The sequence below is a fragment of the Gigantopelta aegis genome, chromosome 12 (assembly GCF_016097555.1).
Source record: "Gigantopelta aegis isolate Gae_Host chromosome 12, Gae_host_genome, whole genome shotgun sequence".
Lineage (NCBI taxonomy): Eukaryota > Metazoa > Mollusca > Gastropoda > Neomphalida > Peltospiridae > Gigantopelta > Gigantopelta aegis.
This window is the reverse complement of record NC_054710.1, coordinates 32,644,061-32,659,436: the sequence shown is the minus strand read 5'-3', so window position 1 is coordinate 32,659,436 and position 15,376 is coordinate 32,644,061. Positions and strand designations below refer to the sequence as shown.

The 15,376-nt window shown below is 40.0% G+C and overlaps 1 protein-coding gene across 1 annotated transcript; it reads right to left on the bottom strand.

Annotated features, from left to right (window-relative positions):
- Nucleotides 1-684: 684 nt before the first annotated feature.
- Nucleotides 685-3,261, bottom strand: LOC121386000 (extensin-2-like). The gene has a single exon (XM_041516794.1). The coding sequence runs from the start codon at nt 3,259-3,261 to the stop codon at nt 685-687; it is 2,577 nt and encodes an 858-aa protein (XP_041372728.1).
- Nucleotides 3,262-15,376: the final 12,115 nt, after the last annotated feature.

The following is a 15,376-nucleotide window of genomic DNA, read 5'->3' as shown; positions in this document are numbered from 1 at the left end:
GGAGAAATGTCAGAAAGACTGGTGTGAGGAACAGTGTCAGCATGAGGAAGGGTTTGCGTAGTCTCAATGACTGGAACAGGATAAATGTCATAAAGACTGGTATGAGGAACAGTGACAGCATGAGAAAGGCTTTGCGTAGTCTCACTGACTGGAACAGGAGAAATGTCAGAAAGACTGGTATGAGGAACAGTGACAGCATGAAAAAGGGTTTGCGTTGTCTCACTGACTGGAACAGGAGAAATGTCAGAAAGACTGGTATGAGGAACAGTGACAGCATGAAAAAGGGTTTGCGTAGTCTCAATGACTGGAACAGGAGAAATGTCATAAAGACTGGTATGAGGAACAGTGACAGCATGAGAAAGGGTTTGCGTAGTCTCAATGACTGGAACAGGAGAAATGTCAGAAAGACTGGTATGAGGAACAGTGACAGCATGAGAAAGGGTTGGCGTAGTCTCAATGACTGGAACAGGAGAAATGTCAGAAAGGGACAGGGGGCGAAGAATAACAGTGGTTGTTAAACAATGAGAGGTAGGATCAAAAGAAATAAGGTTTGATAGTCGTGTATGATGAACAGTGGATGGTGTTTGAACACTGGGAACAGATGGTGTGTCAAACAGAGAAAGAACTGGGAAAGGAGAGTGGACGGGATGAATGCAAGGAGAGAAAAGTACTCTGGGTTGTGCTTCAGAAGATAAAGAAGAGGTATAGACGACAGTAGAGGGAGTAGTGATTGCATGAGGAGGGGAGAAAGTAGTGACTGCAGGAAGAGAAGGGGAGGATGTAATGACTGCATGAGGAGGGGATGAAGTAGTGACTGCAGGAGGGGAGGAAGTCGTGACTGCAGGAGGAGGAGGGTAGGACGTAGTGACTGCAGGAAGAGGAAGGGAGGACGTAGTGACTGCAGGAGGAGGAGGGGAGGAAGTAGTGACTGCAGGAAGATAAGGGGAGGATGTAATGACTGCAGGAGGTGGGGAGGAAGTAGTGACTGCAGGAAGAGGAGGGGAGGACGTAGTGACTGCAGGGGGAGGAGGGGAGGAAGTAGTGACTGCAGGAGGGGAGGACGTAGTGACTGCAGGAGGAGGAGGGGAGGACGTAGTGACTGCAGGAGGAGGGAGGAAGTAGTGACTGCAGGAAGAGGAGGGAAGACGTAGTGACTGCAGAAGGAGGAGGGGAGGAAGTAGTGACTGCAGGAGAAGGAGGGGAGGACGTAGTGACTGCAGGAAGAGAAGGGGAAAACGTAGTGACTGCAGGAGGAGGAGGGGAAAACGTAGTGACTGCAGGAAGAGGAGGTGAGGACGTAGTGACTGCAGGAGGAGGAGGGGAGGAAGTAGTGACTGCAGGAGAAGGAAGTGAGGACGTAGTGACTGCATGAAGAGGAGGGGAGGAAGTAGTGACTGCAGGAGAACGAGAGGACGTAGTGACTGCAGGAAGAGGAGGTGAGGACGTAGTGTCTGCAGGAGGAGGAGGGGAGGAAGTAGTGACTGCAGGAGAAGGAAGTGAGGACGTAGTGACTGCATGAAGAGGAGGGGAGGAAGTAGTGACTGCAGGAGAACGAGAGGACGTAGTGACTGCAGGAAGAGGAGGGGAGGAAGTAGTGATTGCAGGAGGAGGAGGGGAGGACGTAGTGACTGCAGGAAGAGAAGGGGAGGATGTAATGACTGCAGGAGAAGGAGGGTAGGAAGTAGTGACTGCAGGAAGAGGGGAGGACGTAGTGACTGCAGAAGGAGGAGGGAAGTAGTGACTGCAGGAGAAGGAGGGGAGGACGTAGTGACTGCAGGAAGAGGAGGGGAAGAAGTAGTGACTGCAGGAGGGGAGGACGTAGTGACTGCAGGAGGAGGGGAGGAAGTAGTGACTGCAGGAAGAGGATGGAAAGACGTAGTGGCTGCAGGAGGACGGGAGGAAGTGGTGACTGCAGGAGAAGGAGGGGAGGACGTAGTGACTGCAGGAATAGGAGGGGAAGACGTAGTGACTGCAGGAGGAGGGGGGAACGTAGTGACTGCAGGAAGAGGAGGGGAGGACGTAGTAAATGCAGGAGGACGGGAGGAAGTAGTGACTGCAGGAGAAGGAGGGGAGGACGTAGTGACTGCATGAAGGGGGGGAGGAAGTAGTGACTGCAGGAGAACGAGAGGAGGACGTAGTGACTCTAGGAAGAGGAGGGGAGGAAGTAGTGACTGCAGTAGAAGGAGGGGAGCACGTAGTGACTTCAGGAAAAGGAGGGGAGGAAGTTGTGACTGCATGAAGAGGAGTGGAGGACGTAGTGACTGAAGGAAGAGGTGGGGAGGACGTAGTGACTGCAGGAAGAGGAGGGGAGGAGGACGTAGTGACTGCAGGAAGAGGAGGGGATGAAGTACTGACTACAGGAAGAGGAGGGGAGGAAGTAGTGACTGCAGTAGAAGGAGGGGAGGACGTAGTGACTTCAGGAAAAGGAGGGGAGGAAGTTGTGACTGCATGAAGAGGAGTGGAGGACGTAGTGACTGAAGGAAGAGGTGGGGAGGACGTAGTGACTGCAGGAAGAGGAGGGGAGGAGGACGTAGTGACTGCAGGAAGAGGAGGGGATGAAGTACTGACTACAGGAAGAGGAGGGGAGGACGTAGTGACTGCAGGAGGAGGAGGGGAGGACGTAGTGACTGCAGGAAGAGGAGGGGAGGACGTAGTGACTGCAGGAAGAGGAGGGGAGGACGTAGTGACTGCAGGAGGAGGAGGGGAGGACGTAGTGACTGCAGGAGTAGGAGGGGAGGACGTAGTATCTGCAGAAAGAGGAGGGGAGAAAGTAGTGACTACAGGAAGAGGAGGGGAAGACGTAGTGACTGAAGGAGGAGGGGAGGAAGTAGTGACTGGAGGAAGAGGAGGGGAGTAAGTAGTGACTGCAGAAGGAGGAGGGGAGGACGTAGTGACTGCAGGAGGAGGAGGGGAGGACGTAGTGACTGCAGGAGGAGGAGGGGAGGACGTAATATCTGCAGAAAGAGGAGGGGAGGAAGTAGTGACTGCAGGAGGAGGAGGGGAGGAAGTAGTGACTGCAGGAAGAGGAGTGGAAGACGTAGTGACTACAGGAGGAGGGAGGAAGTAGTGACTGCAGGAAGAGGAGGGGAGGACATAGTGACTGCATGAGGAGGAGGGGAGGACGTAGTGACTGCAAGACGAGGAGGAGAGGAAGTAGTGACTGCAGGAGGAGTAGGGGAGGAAGCAGTGACTGCATGGGGGGGGGAGGGGAGGACGTAGTGACTGCAGGAGGAGGAGGAGGGGAGGTAGCAGTGACTGCATGATGAGGATGGGAGGACGTAGTGACTGCAGGAAGAGGAGGGGAGGAAGTAGTGACTGCAGGATACGAAGTTGAGACCGCAGGAGAGAGAGGACGGAAGATGCAGAGGAAGAGGGAACAAGATGAAAAGTGGGAGTAGTAGAACAACATGAACAAGAATACCGTTTATAACAACATAACAACATTAAGAAAACAACAATCGCACACATAGTAACAGGAACAAAAACATCCATCCAGTTTGGTTCTGAAAAAGTAAAAGGTTACCCTATTACAATACCTTTTTTATTTTCGTTTTTATTCTTCTTTCGAAAAACACCAGTTATCCTCAAACTGGTTTATATGTGAAAATCACAATGATTTCAGTAAAAAAACTTTTTTTTAACTATATTATATTTTCCTACAGAAATTTCACACCCACATAATTTTCATTTACCCGTGCTAAATATATTTTATTTCACCTGAGGTTATTCTGTTAAACGAATATATGTCTTTTTCCTAAATGGAACTAATTCGATGATAAAGACGCTAATAATAATGCAAACAGAGATAGGTAAAATTTCGATTTAGAAATTAAAGACAAGTTTGCAGTTTTCCCTGAGGAAGGAAGGAAATGTTTTATTTAACGACACACTCAACACATTTTATTTACGGTATTACGAAGGAAGGAAGGAAATGTTTTATTTAACGACGCACTCAACACATTTTATTTACGGTTATATGGTGTCAAACATATGGTTACGGAACACACAGATATTGAGAGAGGATACCCGCTGTCGCATTTCATTGGCTACTCTTTTCGATTAGCAGCAAGGGATCTTTTATATGCACCAGCCGACAGGCAGGGTAGCACATACCACGGCCTTTGTTACACGAGTTGTGGAGCACTGGCTGGGGCGAGAGATGGCCCAATGGGTCCACCGACGAGGATCGACCCCAGACAGACTGCGCATCAAGCGAGCGTTGTACCACTGGGCTACGTCCCGCCCAAATTAATTACAAGGTTCAAAGTAGAAAACACCATTATATCAGAGTGAAATAAATAATTTATTTAAAGAAAGGATGAGAAATGTATGATCAACTCTTGTATTATAAATGTACTCTTAAACAATTTAAAAATAAACTTACTTCACTGTGTGCATTTACAGTGATCATTCTTGTTTTGTCAGTGTCATCATACTTGATTTAAAAGTAAAGTCTGTTTTATTTAACGACGCCACTAGAGCACATTGATTTTTTTTATCTTATCATCGGCTATTGGACGTCAAACATGTGGTCATTCTGACACTCTTTTTAAGAGAAAACCCGCTGTCGCCACATGGGCTACTCTTTTACGACAGGCAGCCAGGGATCTTTTATTTGCGCTTCCCACAGGCAGGATAGGACAAACCATGGCCTTTGTTGAACCAGTTATGGATCTCTGGTCGGTGCAAGTGGTTTACACCTACCCATTGAGTTTTGCGGAACACTAACTCAGGGTTTGGAGTCGGTATCTGAATTAAAAATTCCATGCCTCGACTGGGCTCCGAACCCAGTACCGACCAGCCTGTAGACAGATGGCCTAACCACGACGCCATCGAGGCCGGTGAAATTTGATTTAAATGCAGGTGACACTCCCTCCTTTATTATTATTATTTTTTAATTTGGGAAAAGTGCTGACTATTTTTTATGTCTCCTACATTTTGTTTCAACTTATATGTTCGTGCTTGTATCCGATGACTTAACCACTTCGCCACCGAAACATGCCACACTAAGACGACCAATCACTCCATACTGTCCATTACATGACATCAATCTCTTTCCCGAACGCTTGCACAACGTTGACATTTGATGTTTGTTAACAATCAGTACCAACATATATATATATATATATATATATATATATATATATATATATATATATATGTCCCAAGTCAGGCCGCCAGCTATCCAGGGACGGGACCCGGAACAGACATGCTCGAAACCTTCATGGTATATGAGGATGTTAAAATGATCCGCAACCGCAACCCCAAAAATATAAACAAACACATGCTTTCAGTTTCAAGCTATCTGGCATCAGACTAGAGTTATCCACCCATTTGATTGTCCAAAATACGGAAACGAATCCGACAAAATGTAGTTTTCTTGTTATGTGATTAATGGCTGGGGAGCGGCTTTGTATACTGGATTGTTACACTGGGTTTGACAGGTAAGAGGATGCAGTTAGTGAATATGTGCACTTGCTTTACACTGTATACTGCATACTGTCCCCCAGAGCACCTTGAAGTCATGCAAAATGTGTGTAAAATGCACAGAAATGGGTATGATTCGGTCCCTTAGCCCACGTGTGTTTGTTTACATTGATATAACGCGAAAAAGAGCTGGACAACAGGGGTCGTCCTTTTGAGTGTTCATTGGGCCCAGGCAGGTAATGTTTCCTGTGAAATGCTAATGGCCTGGTGAAATTAATAAAAGAGCTACAGCCACTGTGGCTACATGAGAAAACATAGTGAAATTAATTGTGGTCTGAGGCCTGATATTGCTTTTCGCATTATCCGTCTTTTCGTACGAACAGAGTAACCTCCCTTCAATAATGTTCATAACTATACTAATATCTACTAAACTAATATATAGTAGTGTTGAACTATAACAACATTTATTTTTAGAAGCTGTTTGAATTACAAGTAAAACGTACTTCTGCTACACAGAAAACATGATTGTGTACAATATTTATAGCGCCAAACACATTAAATAGATAAATGACTGTGTACAATATTGTGTGTACAATGTTGAAAGTATCCACATTTTCGTCCAATATGTTTGAATTACAAATACTAGGGTCTACATGGAATACTTGGTTGCGTTCAGTGTCTAAAGTATATATATATATAATTGGATACAAATACATCATTTTGTATCTTATCTCCACCGAACTGACTCAACACTGCATTAATCATCAGTTGAGTTTTACATTTTTGTAACAGATGAACAATAAAAATCACATGTTTTTTTATTTAAAACTTTGAACGGATCTCCTATTGTAAACATAAGATGTACAATACGTTTTAAGGAATGTAACACACTTTATATCATAATATTCAGGCAGTTGGCCAAAACTATCGAAAAACTCTGCTTTGTTTTTGTCAGAATAGAACGCAACCCAGTGAGTACCCGATAGGTGTTTTGGGTCTGTGTTTACGAAACAACCCCAGGGGCTATCTCGTTTCAAGCATGGTAGTGTTTCGCTAGAGTAAACACCTACAATAAGCGTACGAAGATCTGGGTCACAGTCTGCAGCACATTTTATTTCAAAAATAAGAGAGAGAGAGAGAGAGAGAGAGAGAGAGAGAGAGAGAGAGAGAGAGAGAGACAGACAGACAGAGACAGAGACAGCGCGAGAGAGAGACAGAACGTGTGCTAGAGAGAGAGAGATACGGAGACAGAGACACGAAGGTAAGGTTAAGCGTACGAAGATCTGGGTCACAGTCTACAGCACATTTTATTTCAAAACTATACACACTCTCTCTCTCTCTCTCTCTCTCTCTCTCTCTCTCTCTCTCTCTCTCTCTCTCTCTCTCCTATTTCTGTTTAACAAACACGTTTTCTTTTTTCTGATCAATCAAGCTGGGGACTTTAGCTCTGTTCAGAAGACGGAATGAGGGAGAGAGAGAGATACGGAGACAGAGACAGAGGCAGAAAGAGACAGAGACAGAGACATAGAGAGAAGCAGAAAGAGAAGCAGAAAGAGACAGACACACAGACAAACTATTATCAGTTCTAAAACATACATCACCAAACATCATAAAATCTAACATAGGAGTAATCCGCTCCAAATCGAGATAGTACAGACTATATAAAATACACGACTGAGATAAACTATATATACATAATTATCTATAGACATTACATTTACGAGAATCGTTTTCTTACTTTTTCATCTTCTTATCTGTGTCTTCATTCTGTCCGGAAATTTCATGTTATATCTTTATTTTATTTATTTTATTAAAACGAATCATAATAAATATTGACTGAGAACGAACGGTCTCGGAATTGCAAATAAGGCCCAAGGCACACCGAAGCTGGGTCTGGGTCAGGCGAGTGTGGCAAAGATGGGCATTTGGACATCTGCGTCTGTAGCTGTTATGCGTTATCAATATATATTAAAGGGACATTCCCGAGTTTGCTGTATTGCAAGATGTTTCCGACTGATAAAATATTTCTACGATTAAACTTGCATATTAAATATATGTTTTTGTTTAGAATATCAGTGTCTGTATATTCAATGTGTTTCTGGTCGCCTTAATATTTGTAAGAAGCCAAAACTGGATTTTGTCTTCAAATGATTTCATACGTACGAAAAAAAACTATTTGAGGAAATAAGATGAAATTTAACCTAGTAAAAATATTAAAACGACCAAAAACACGTTTAATATACAGTCAATAAAATTTTATGCAGAAATATGTATTTGAAAACAATAACGTACCCTGCACAGGCTACAACTCTCAGTCTAGCAGTGTAAAGATATAGCGCATGTTCTTTGTCTGCTGTCAGATATGTAGTTCGCACAGGCACAGACGCGGTGTGTTTCTCACATTTGATACAGCGCGTTTCATTTTCGACTGCTACCATGCTGGGCAGACCCAGACCCAGACCCATATATATATATATATATATATATATATATATAAATTATTGTTCACAGAATTTAAAATGACAGTGTCAGGGTTGGGGTGCCCTGAGCTCACTGTCTCACAATAGTTTTTAAATTTCATATCGTATACACAGTTTTATATACATACATATAAATGGCAAAACATATACACACGAATAGATATAATCCACACACTTTATGTATATTGTTGTTGTTTGATATTTTGTTTGTTTTGTTTGTTGGTGGGGTTGTTGGGTTTTTTTTTTTTTTTTTTTTGGGGGGGGGGGGGTTCTGCTGTTGATTTTTTTAAAAGTATTATTTTCTGGGGTCAAGAAGGAAAGAAAAGAAAAAGGAAAAGATGTTAAGTACGGAATTAGTAATTATAAAAGAAAGTATTATGAAAAGGTGTGTGAAGGAGTAGAAAGTGCGAAGTACGGAATTAGTATTTATAAAAGAAAGTATTATGAAAAGGTGTGTGAAGGAGTAGAAAGTTCGAAGTACGGAATTAGTATTTATAAAAGAAAGTATTATGAAAAGGTGTGTGGAGGAGTAGAAAGTTCGAAGTACGGAATTAGTATTTATAAAAGAAAGTATTATGAAAAGGTGTGTGAAGGAGTAGAAAGTTCGAAGATGGTATTTTGTCTTGAAATCTTCATAATTACCATTTTTATATAAGATACATTTTTTAGTTTCCAACTTTTCTTTAATTGTAGTTTTTACGGCTGTAGCCTATGAAAGCAGAATTTATTACGGTATCTGATTGTTGCGGTATTATCAAAGGCAATTATAACCAAGGTGCCTGAGTAGTCCCCACCGTCAATCATCATGATTGTTGTTCACAAACAGTTTGCACCAGAACTGAACAGAACATAATCAGCCTCGGTGGTGTCGTGGTTAAGCCTTCGGACTACATGCTGGCAGGTACAGGGTTCGCAGCCCGGTACCGGCTCCAACCCAGAGTGAGTTCTTAAGGGCTCAATGGGTAGGTGTAAGGCCACTACACCCTCTTCTCTTTCACTAACCACTAACAAGTAACAACTAACCCACTGTCCTGGACAGACAGCCCAGATAGCTGAAGTGTGTGTGCCCATGACAACGTGCTTGAACCTTAATTGGATATAAGCACGAAAATAAAGTTGAAATGAAAAATGAACAGAACATAACTTTATTACGCTCAGGCGTATCTATTTTGCTATTCGTCATTAGTTGTTTAAATGTCAACATGCTTGGCTTATTATAATAATATGGCACACGCTGGCATCTTTGCCTTTTTCATGTAAGCTCAAGACAATTTAGTGGGATATAGCCCTGTCTCCAGATTAAATTAAAAAGGTCTAAGAAAACATCCAGGGTTTCATCAGGCATATGCTTAAAAAAGACATAGCTGAATTCATTATGGCCCTATTTGTGTTACGTTGTTTTATTAATATGCCTATATGCTTATTCCACCAAGGGACTGTATGCTTTCTATCACCAATGGTTGAAATGGATATAGACTTTTCTGCTATATTAATTGTTTTTAATTAATTCATCATTAAATGTATCTATGTTATTTGATTTAATATTATTAAGATTAATTTGTTTACACAAATTATAGAAGAGCTGCCAGTCAGCTTTATTATAGTTCCATTTTTTAAAATATTTTGGTACTTCCCTCCTTTCATTATTAACATTATATGTAGTTAGTATAGGTAAATCGTCACTTCCCAAATTATTTCGGACCTCCCATTCACAATTAGAAGCTATTAAAGTAAAGACCAAGATCAAGTCTAAACATGTACAAGCAGAGTTTATCTCAGATATAAAAGCTATTGAACCATCATTTAGGCAAACCATATTATGGTTGTCTAAAAAATCTTCAATCATCTTGCCTTGTTTACAGGTTGTTAATGATCCCCAGAGGATATTTCTACTGTTGAAGTCTCCTACTATTATAGTTTTATCATTTTGATTAATTAGTTGGTTATAGTGTTTATCAGTAATATCTTTTTGATTTCCTCCTGGGTGAATATAAATATTATATAAATTAATTTTATCATTTTTCCATAGATAGTTATACCATTGGCCTCTATATTATCATGTAAATTAATTGTTGGTAGTTTAGAATAAGTTATATTCTCTCTAACTAAAAAGGCTAAGCCACCTCTGGAGGTAGTATTAGTGTTAGAAAATATTGCTGTATATCCTTTTATATTAAAAGGGTACATAGATTTATTTATATGTTTATCGGTGTACCAGGTTTCCTGGACACAAATAACATAAATATTTGGATTATTATAAACATTAAGTTTTAGTTCATCACCATGGTTTTGAGATTTAAGTCCCTTGGTGTTCCATTGTAAGACAGTGAGACCTTGTTTACATTTATTTAGGTTTGGATTATTACTACTATTATCAGCTTTAGATCTGTCTCCCATAACGCAGTTATGAAGCAGCTCTAATTGGTAATATAGTTAGAATATTTATTAATTAGTATACCGATACATATTATTGTTTAAAATGCCAGTGACAGAAGTGTTAGTGACCTCACAGATTGACCCGCCAGAGCATGGTATCTTATACCACTGACAGGTTCTGTTAATAATGTCCTGTCGATTGATTCGGTGGCCTTTTCTGCTTGGGTTCGTGTGGGAGAGTCTATTATGCTTCCCCCAAAGCCCTCATTGATGTAAAGGCCACTCAACAGACGAACAAGATCAAGGGCGGTAATCGGGAGACTTGTGTCAGCTGCCCCTGGGGATTTGGATTGTGTTACTCCAACCTTGCTTTTCACAATGTTGGAGTGCAGATCCTCCTCGTTACCGGAGGCAATTGGTTTACTGGTGAACGTTTTTGCTTGAATTGGTTTTTTAGTTATGTTAGCGGGTTTCTGTTTTTTGTGGGTGTTTTTGCTTAATGCGAGGAGCGCTCTCTTGTATTCTGGGCAGCTTTTGTCATGTGTGTAATGTGGGCCGCGACAGTTAGCACAAGAGATCTCTTCTTGACATTGTTGAAGACTCAGTCTTTTGGGGTGTTTTTTTTTTTTACCACACCGACAACAGGTGGGGGACGTACGTGTGGCCGTACACCTCTTGGCAGTGTGGCCCCAACGTTGACAGTTTGAGCATTTCACAGGTTTAATTATGTAAGGGAAAAGCTCAAAGATGTCACCGTTATAACAGATGGTTTCCTCGTTAGTAGTTTCGTGCAGCAGTATTTCCATATACTGATTGCTCCAAACTACCACATTTTTTATATTGAGTGGTGGAATCTGTGGGGGTCAATGGTAACCGAAGTCTTATTAGTTTTAATTTCAGTAAACAGCGTGTTATTAACCGGTTCAGTAGTAACACTTTGTAGATTTTGACTGAGTTTGGTATTTTTGTTTTGCCAATTGGCACTGCCACATAGAATGAGTTATTTGTTTGGTTTGAATTTGTTTGTTCAACTTTATTTCCTGAGATTTTTATCTGGGTTTTATTTTCAGAGCTTTGGTTTTCCTAGGTTGCCCATAGGGCCCTTAAAAGGGCCAGACCGCTTCTGGTCGTTGCATGACAACCTAGGGGAGACTCGTCCAATTGTGTAAACACCGGTAGGCAAGGCGCTGTCGTTCCGGGTTTTTTCCAAATCTTGTTGTTTTTGCAGATAACGATGTCACCATCAGTGTCACCAAGTACCAAGTAGACCACCAGCAAGAAGTATTTGGGGTGGGATAGGGTAGGCTGGTATTCTTTTGTCCAGCTTCCCCTGGGTGCAGTGCAATTGTGCACTCGGAGCCGGTATTCTTTTGTCCAGCTCCTTATTATAGTACGTGCTGGGCCATTAAATGGGGGCGGGTGCATTGTTATCATTAGCCAATGCAACCTATGTACTGTTGCGGTTGTGCATGCTGTCTGTTTGTAAACCCTAGTTTGGTGTTAAGGTTGTTCCTATTGTTTTAAGTCCCTATTCTAATGTAATCAACGGCAATCCAGAGCCACCCATCCCCTCTCCCCCATCCTTGGAATATAATGAAATACAAGATGGGGGGGGGGGGGTACATATATCTATATAATGTAATATCGTGTATTTATATTATTAATACACATATCTTTATAATGTAATGTCATGTACTGTACTTGTATTTGTATTCATATATGTACCAAGCAATGTATTCCTATTATTTGTATCCTCCTGTTAACCATCTTGTCAAAATCAGAATGTGTATGTTCCTCTTACGCCGTTGCATAACGGCCTGAGTGTAATAAAGTTCTGTTCCGTTCTGTTCTGTTCGTCAACCATTTTTATCCACTTATAAATATATCCAAGCTGCAAACATTAATGAATTTGTTTAAGCCGGTATCATGGTATGCTTGGGTAAATCGCGATCTTGTTTACCAAACTTGTTTTGTTTGCAGGTCGCGACGTAATCCCAATGCAAGTACCATACCAATGGATTAGCGGGAACATAACACTAATAATGAGTTAAACATGTCACCTAAGTAATAAATCCCAATTAAACAAATGCAAATTTCAGTTTTGTGTTATTTATTTATGAACCAACTGTCAAACAAAATACCACCGAAAAATTGTAGAGTAGAAGTTATCAGGAAGTCAGAGAAAGATCGTTTAAGTGCTAGAAAGTATTGGGGTATTGGAATTAACAAAGGAAATCAAACTGTTACAGCAGTTAATAATCAGATTTTATAGTGAAATATGTTAGGGTCTCAATTGAATATTTTGGGACCTCTATATAAATGCCACCTGTCCTTAACGACCACTTTCTTTTGGTCCATTGCGTGGTTGTTATATACAAGTTCGTATATCGATATCGCATAACAGCTACGGACGTAGATACCAAAATACACCAGACGTGGCGTCTTTGTCACACTCGCCAGACCCATACACAGTCTTGGCGTGTTTTGGGCCTTATGCTTATATTTTTTTAAAGCGCGACATCATAAATATTGTTTCATGATGGACAGATCATAAATATTGTTTCATGATGGATGGTCTAATCTTATAACTGTGTCCTTCAGTGAGTAAATGAAGATACAGCCATTCCAGTTGACGCCCCGCGCGCCAGCAGGATGGTTTTCTCCGAGATAAGGACCGTTGAGGTTAGACTCGTAGCAGTCATGGTACCACCACGCTCCGGAGCTAGCCCGCGCGCAATCATTAGGACTTCCATCCATATCCACGTCTCTGGTGGAGAACTTGTATCCATTGTGGGAGGTTAGGCTGTCTCTTGGAAACATACCAAACTGTCAATATATATGTATATATGTATGTATGTATGTATGTATGTATGTATATATATCAGAGATGGGGCGATTACTTAACAAAAGTAATCGATTACGATTACTTTAGAATGTCACGATTACGAGTACGATTACAAGATAATTGAAAGTAATCGATTACGATTGCGAATACATTGTCTAGCAACCATGATTACAATCATGATTACATTTCCACAAATCTACACAAATAATGAAAAGATGTTACCACCATGAAGTTATGCACTTTATTTTACAACCATACCGATTTCATTCATTGAAAGACATAATGGATATTTATTAAATTATTTCAAACATTTATATGTATATATAGTATTCTCTTTTTTACGGCAATGAATTAGGACACAAAACTGGGGCATGGTGCAGCGCCCTTTTATATATTGCTTGCTAGAACACTGTATTCATTCAAGTGGTTTTATAGTAAACGTAAACACGATAGATACCATTATGTGAATGTGTGTCTTCATCCCCTGGGTAACATTCATTTGATAATCCAGACGTTATGATCCCCTATTTCTCTAGGCAAGGGACGTTATGATCCTCTATTTCCCAAGGGAACTGTATACCATATGAGTGTCAGTCACTTAGTTTACATTTATTAATGTATGCAGATGATCCTGTAATTTGTTCAGAATCAATTGATGATTTGCAGTTACAATTAGACACTTTGCTAGATTATTCTAGAAAATGGGATCTATATGTAAATAATGCAAAGACAAAAATTGTTGTTTTTAGAAATGCAGGTAAACTTAGAGAGAATGAAAAATGGTTCTACGATGATAATTGTATTGAAATTGTAAATAACTTTACATACCTGGGTATTGTATTAAACTATAATAACAAATTTAATATTGCTGAAAAAAATATTGTCTTCGCAAGGTAGAAAAGCTATTTTTGCATTGAACCGAAATGTTAAAGCTCTATATCTCAATCCAGCAACTATGCTATCATAGTTTGATTGTTATATTGGTAGTATTTTGTATTATGCATCTGAAGTATGGGGTTCACACAAGGGAGCTAATATTGAGCGTATTCATATGGAATTTTGTAAAAAAAACCTGTTGGGTGTTAAAAAATCTACATGTAATGTAATGATTTATGCGGAACTTGGTCGTTATCCATTAAGATACCAGCGGATATATAATATGATTAAATACTGGTGTAAGCTGTTAGTGACATCTAATTGTATATTGAAGAATTGTTATGAATTTTTGTATGACAGAGTAGAAAATTATAAAGAACAAAACTGGGTATACCACATTAAAAAGGAATTGATTAATTTGGGTTTGGGGGATATATGGTTTAAACAAGTACTATATCCTGGATGTTTATCTGTAATCAAACAAAGAATTCCAGACCAAGCTATGCAATATATTAGGAGTGAAATTGATATTTCGCCAAAATGTATTATGTACAAATATTTTACAGATACATTCAATCTGCAATTTTATTTACGGAAACTACTTCCAGTACTTTATAGAAAATGTGTGTCAAAATTTAGAATGTCATTTCATATGTTAGCAATTGAAACTGACAGATATAGTCATACCCAGCGACATGATAGATTATGTTTTCACTGTTTAAATGTTATATAAGATGAGTTTCATTTTATCTTAAAATGCCCCTTATATACGGATTTGAGAAGAAAAACAAACATTATACCTTATTACTGGAAAACGCATAATTGTTTAAGCTACTGCAATTATATAATGTACAAAATTCTAAAACTTTATGTAATTTTGGAAAATATTTATATAAAGCAGTTAAATTAAGAAAAGAAGTTGTTTACGGCATTTTCCGTGTGTGTGTAGTTTATTTGTTTCATGTGACATGTATGTTTTCTTGTTTATTGAAGTTTGTTCTCCTGTGGTTATGTATTTTTGTTTATATATGAACAGATGAGCTGTAAAGCTTAATGTGAATAAAGAACTTGATAGTTCTACTATGAGAGTAGTACACAATGAGAGATCAGTTCTACTGACTGACCAGTAATGCTATAGGCACTGTTACTGGAGTTGATGCTAAACACATCTAAGTTTAGTAAATAATTATGAGTAATCATGAACGTAATCGCTAATTACGATTACATTAGCAATATAATCGATTACGATTGCGATTACATGACATTCTCAAACAATGTAATCGATTACGATTGCGATTACATGAAAACATGTAATCGATTACAATCGATTACGATTACTGATTACGATTACCTCATCTCTAATATACACACA

Bases quoted from the DNA above. Each gene is read 5' to 3' on its own strand.
- LOC121386000 (XM_041516794.1), bottom strand. From the start codon at position 3,261: ATGCAGTCACTGCTACCTCCCCTCCTCCTCCTCCTGCAGTCACTACGT.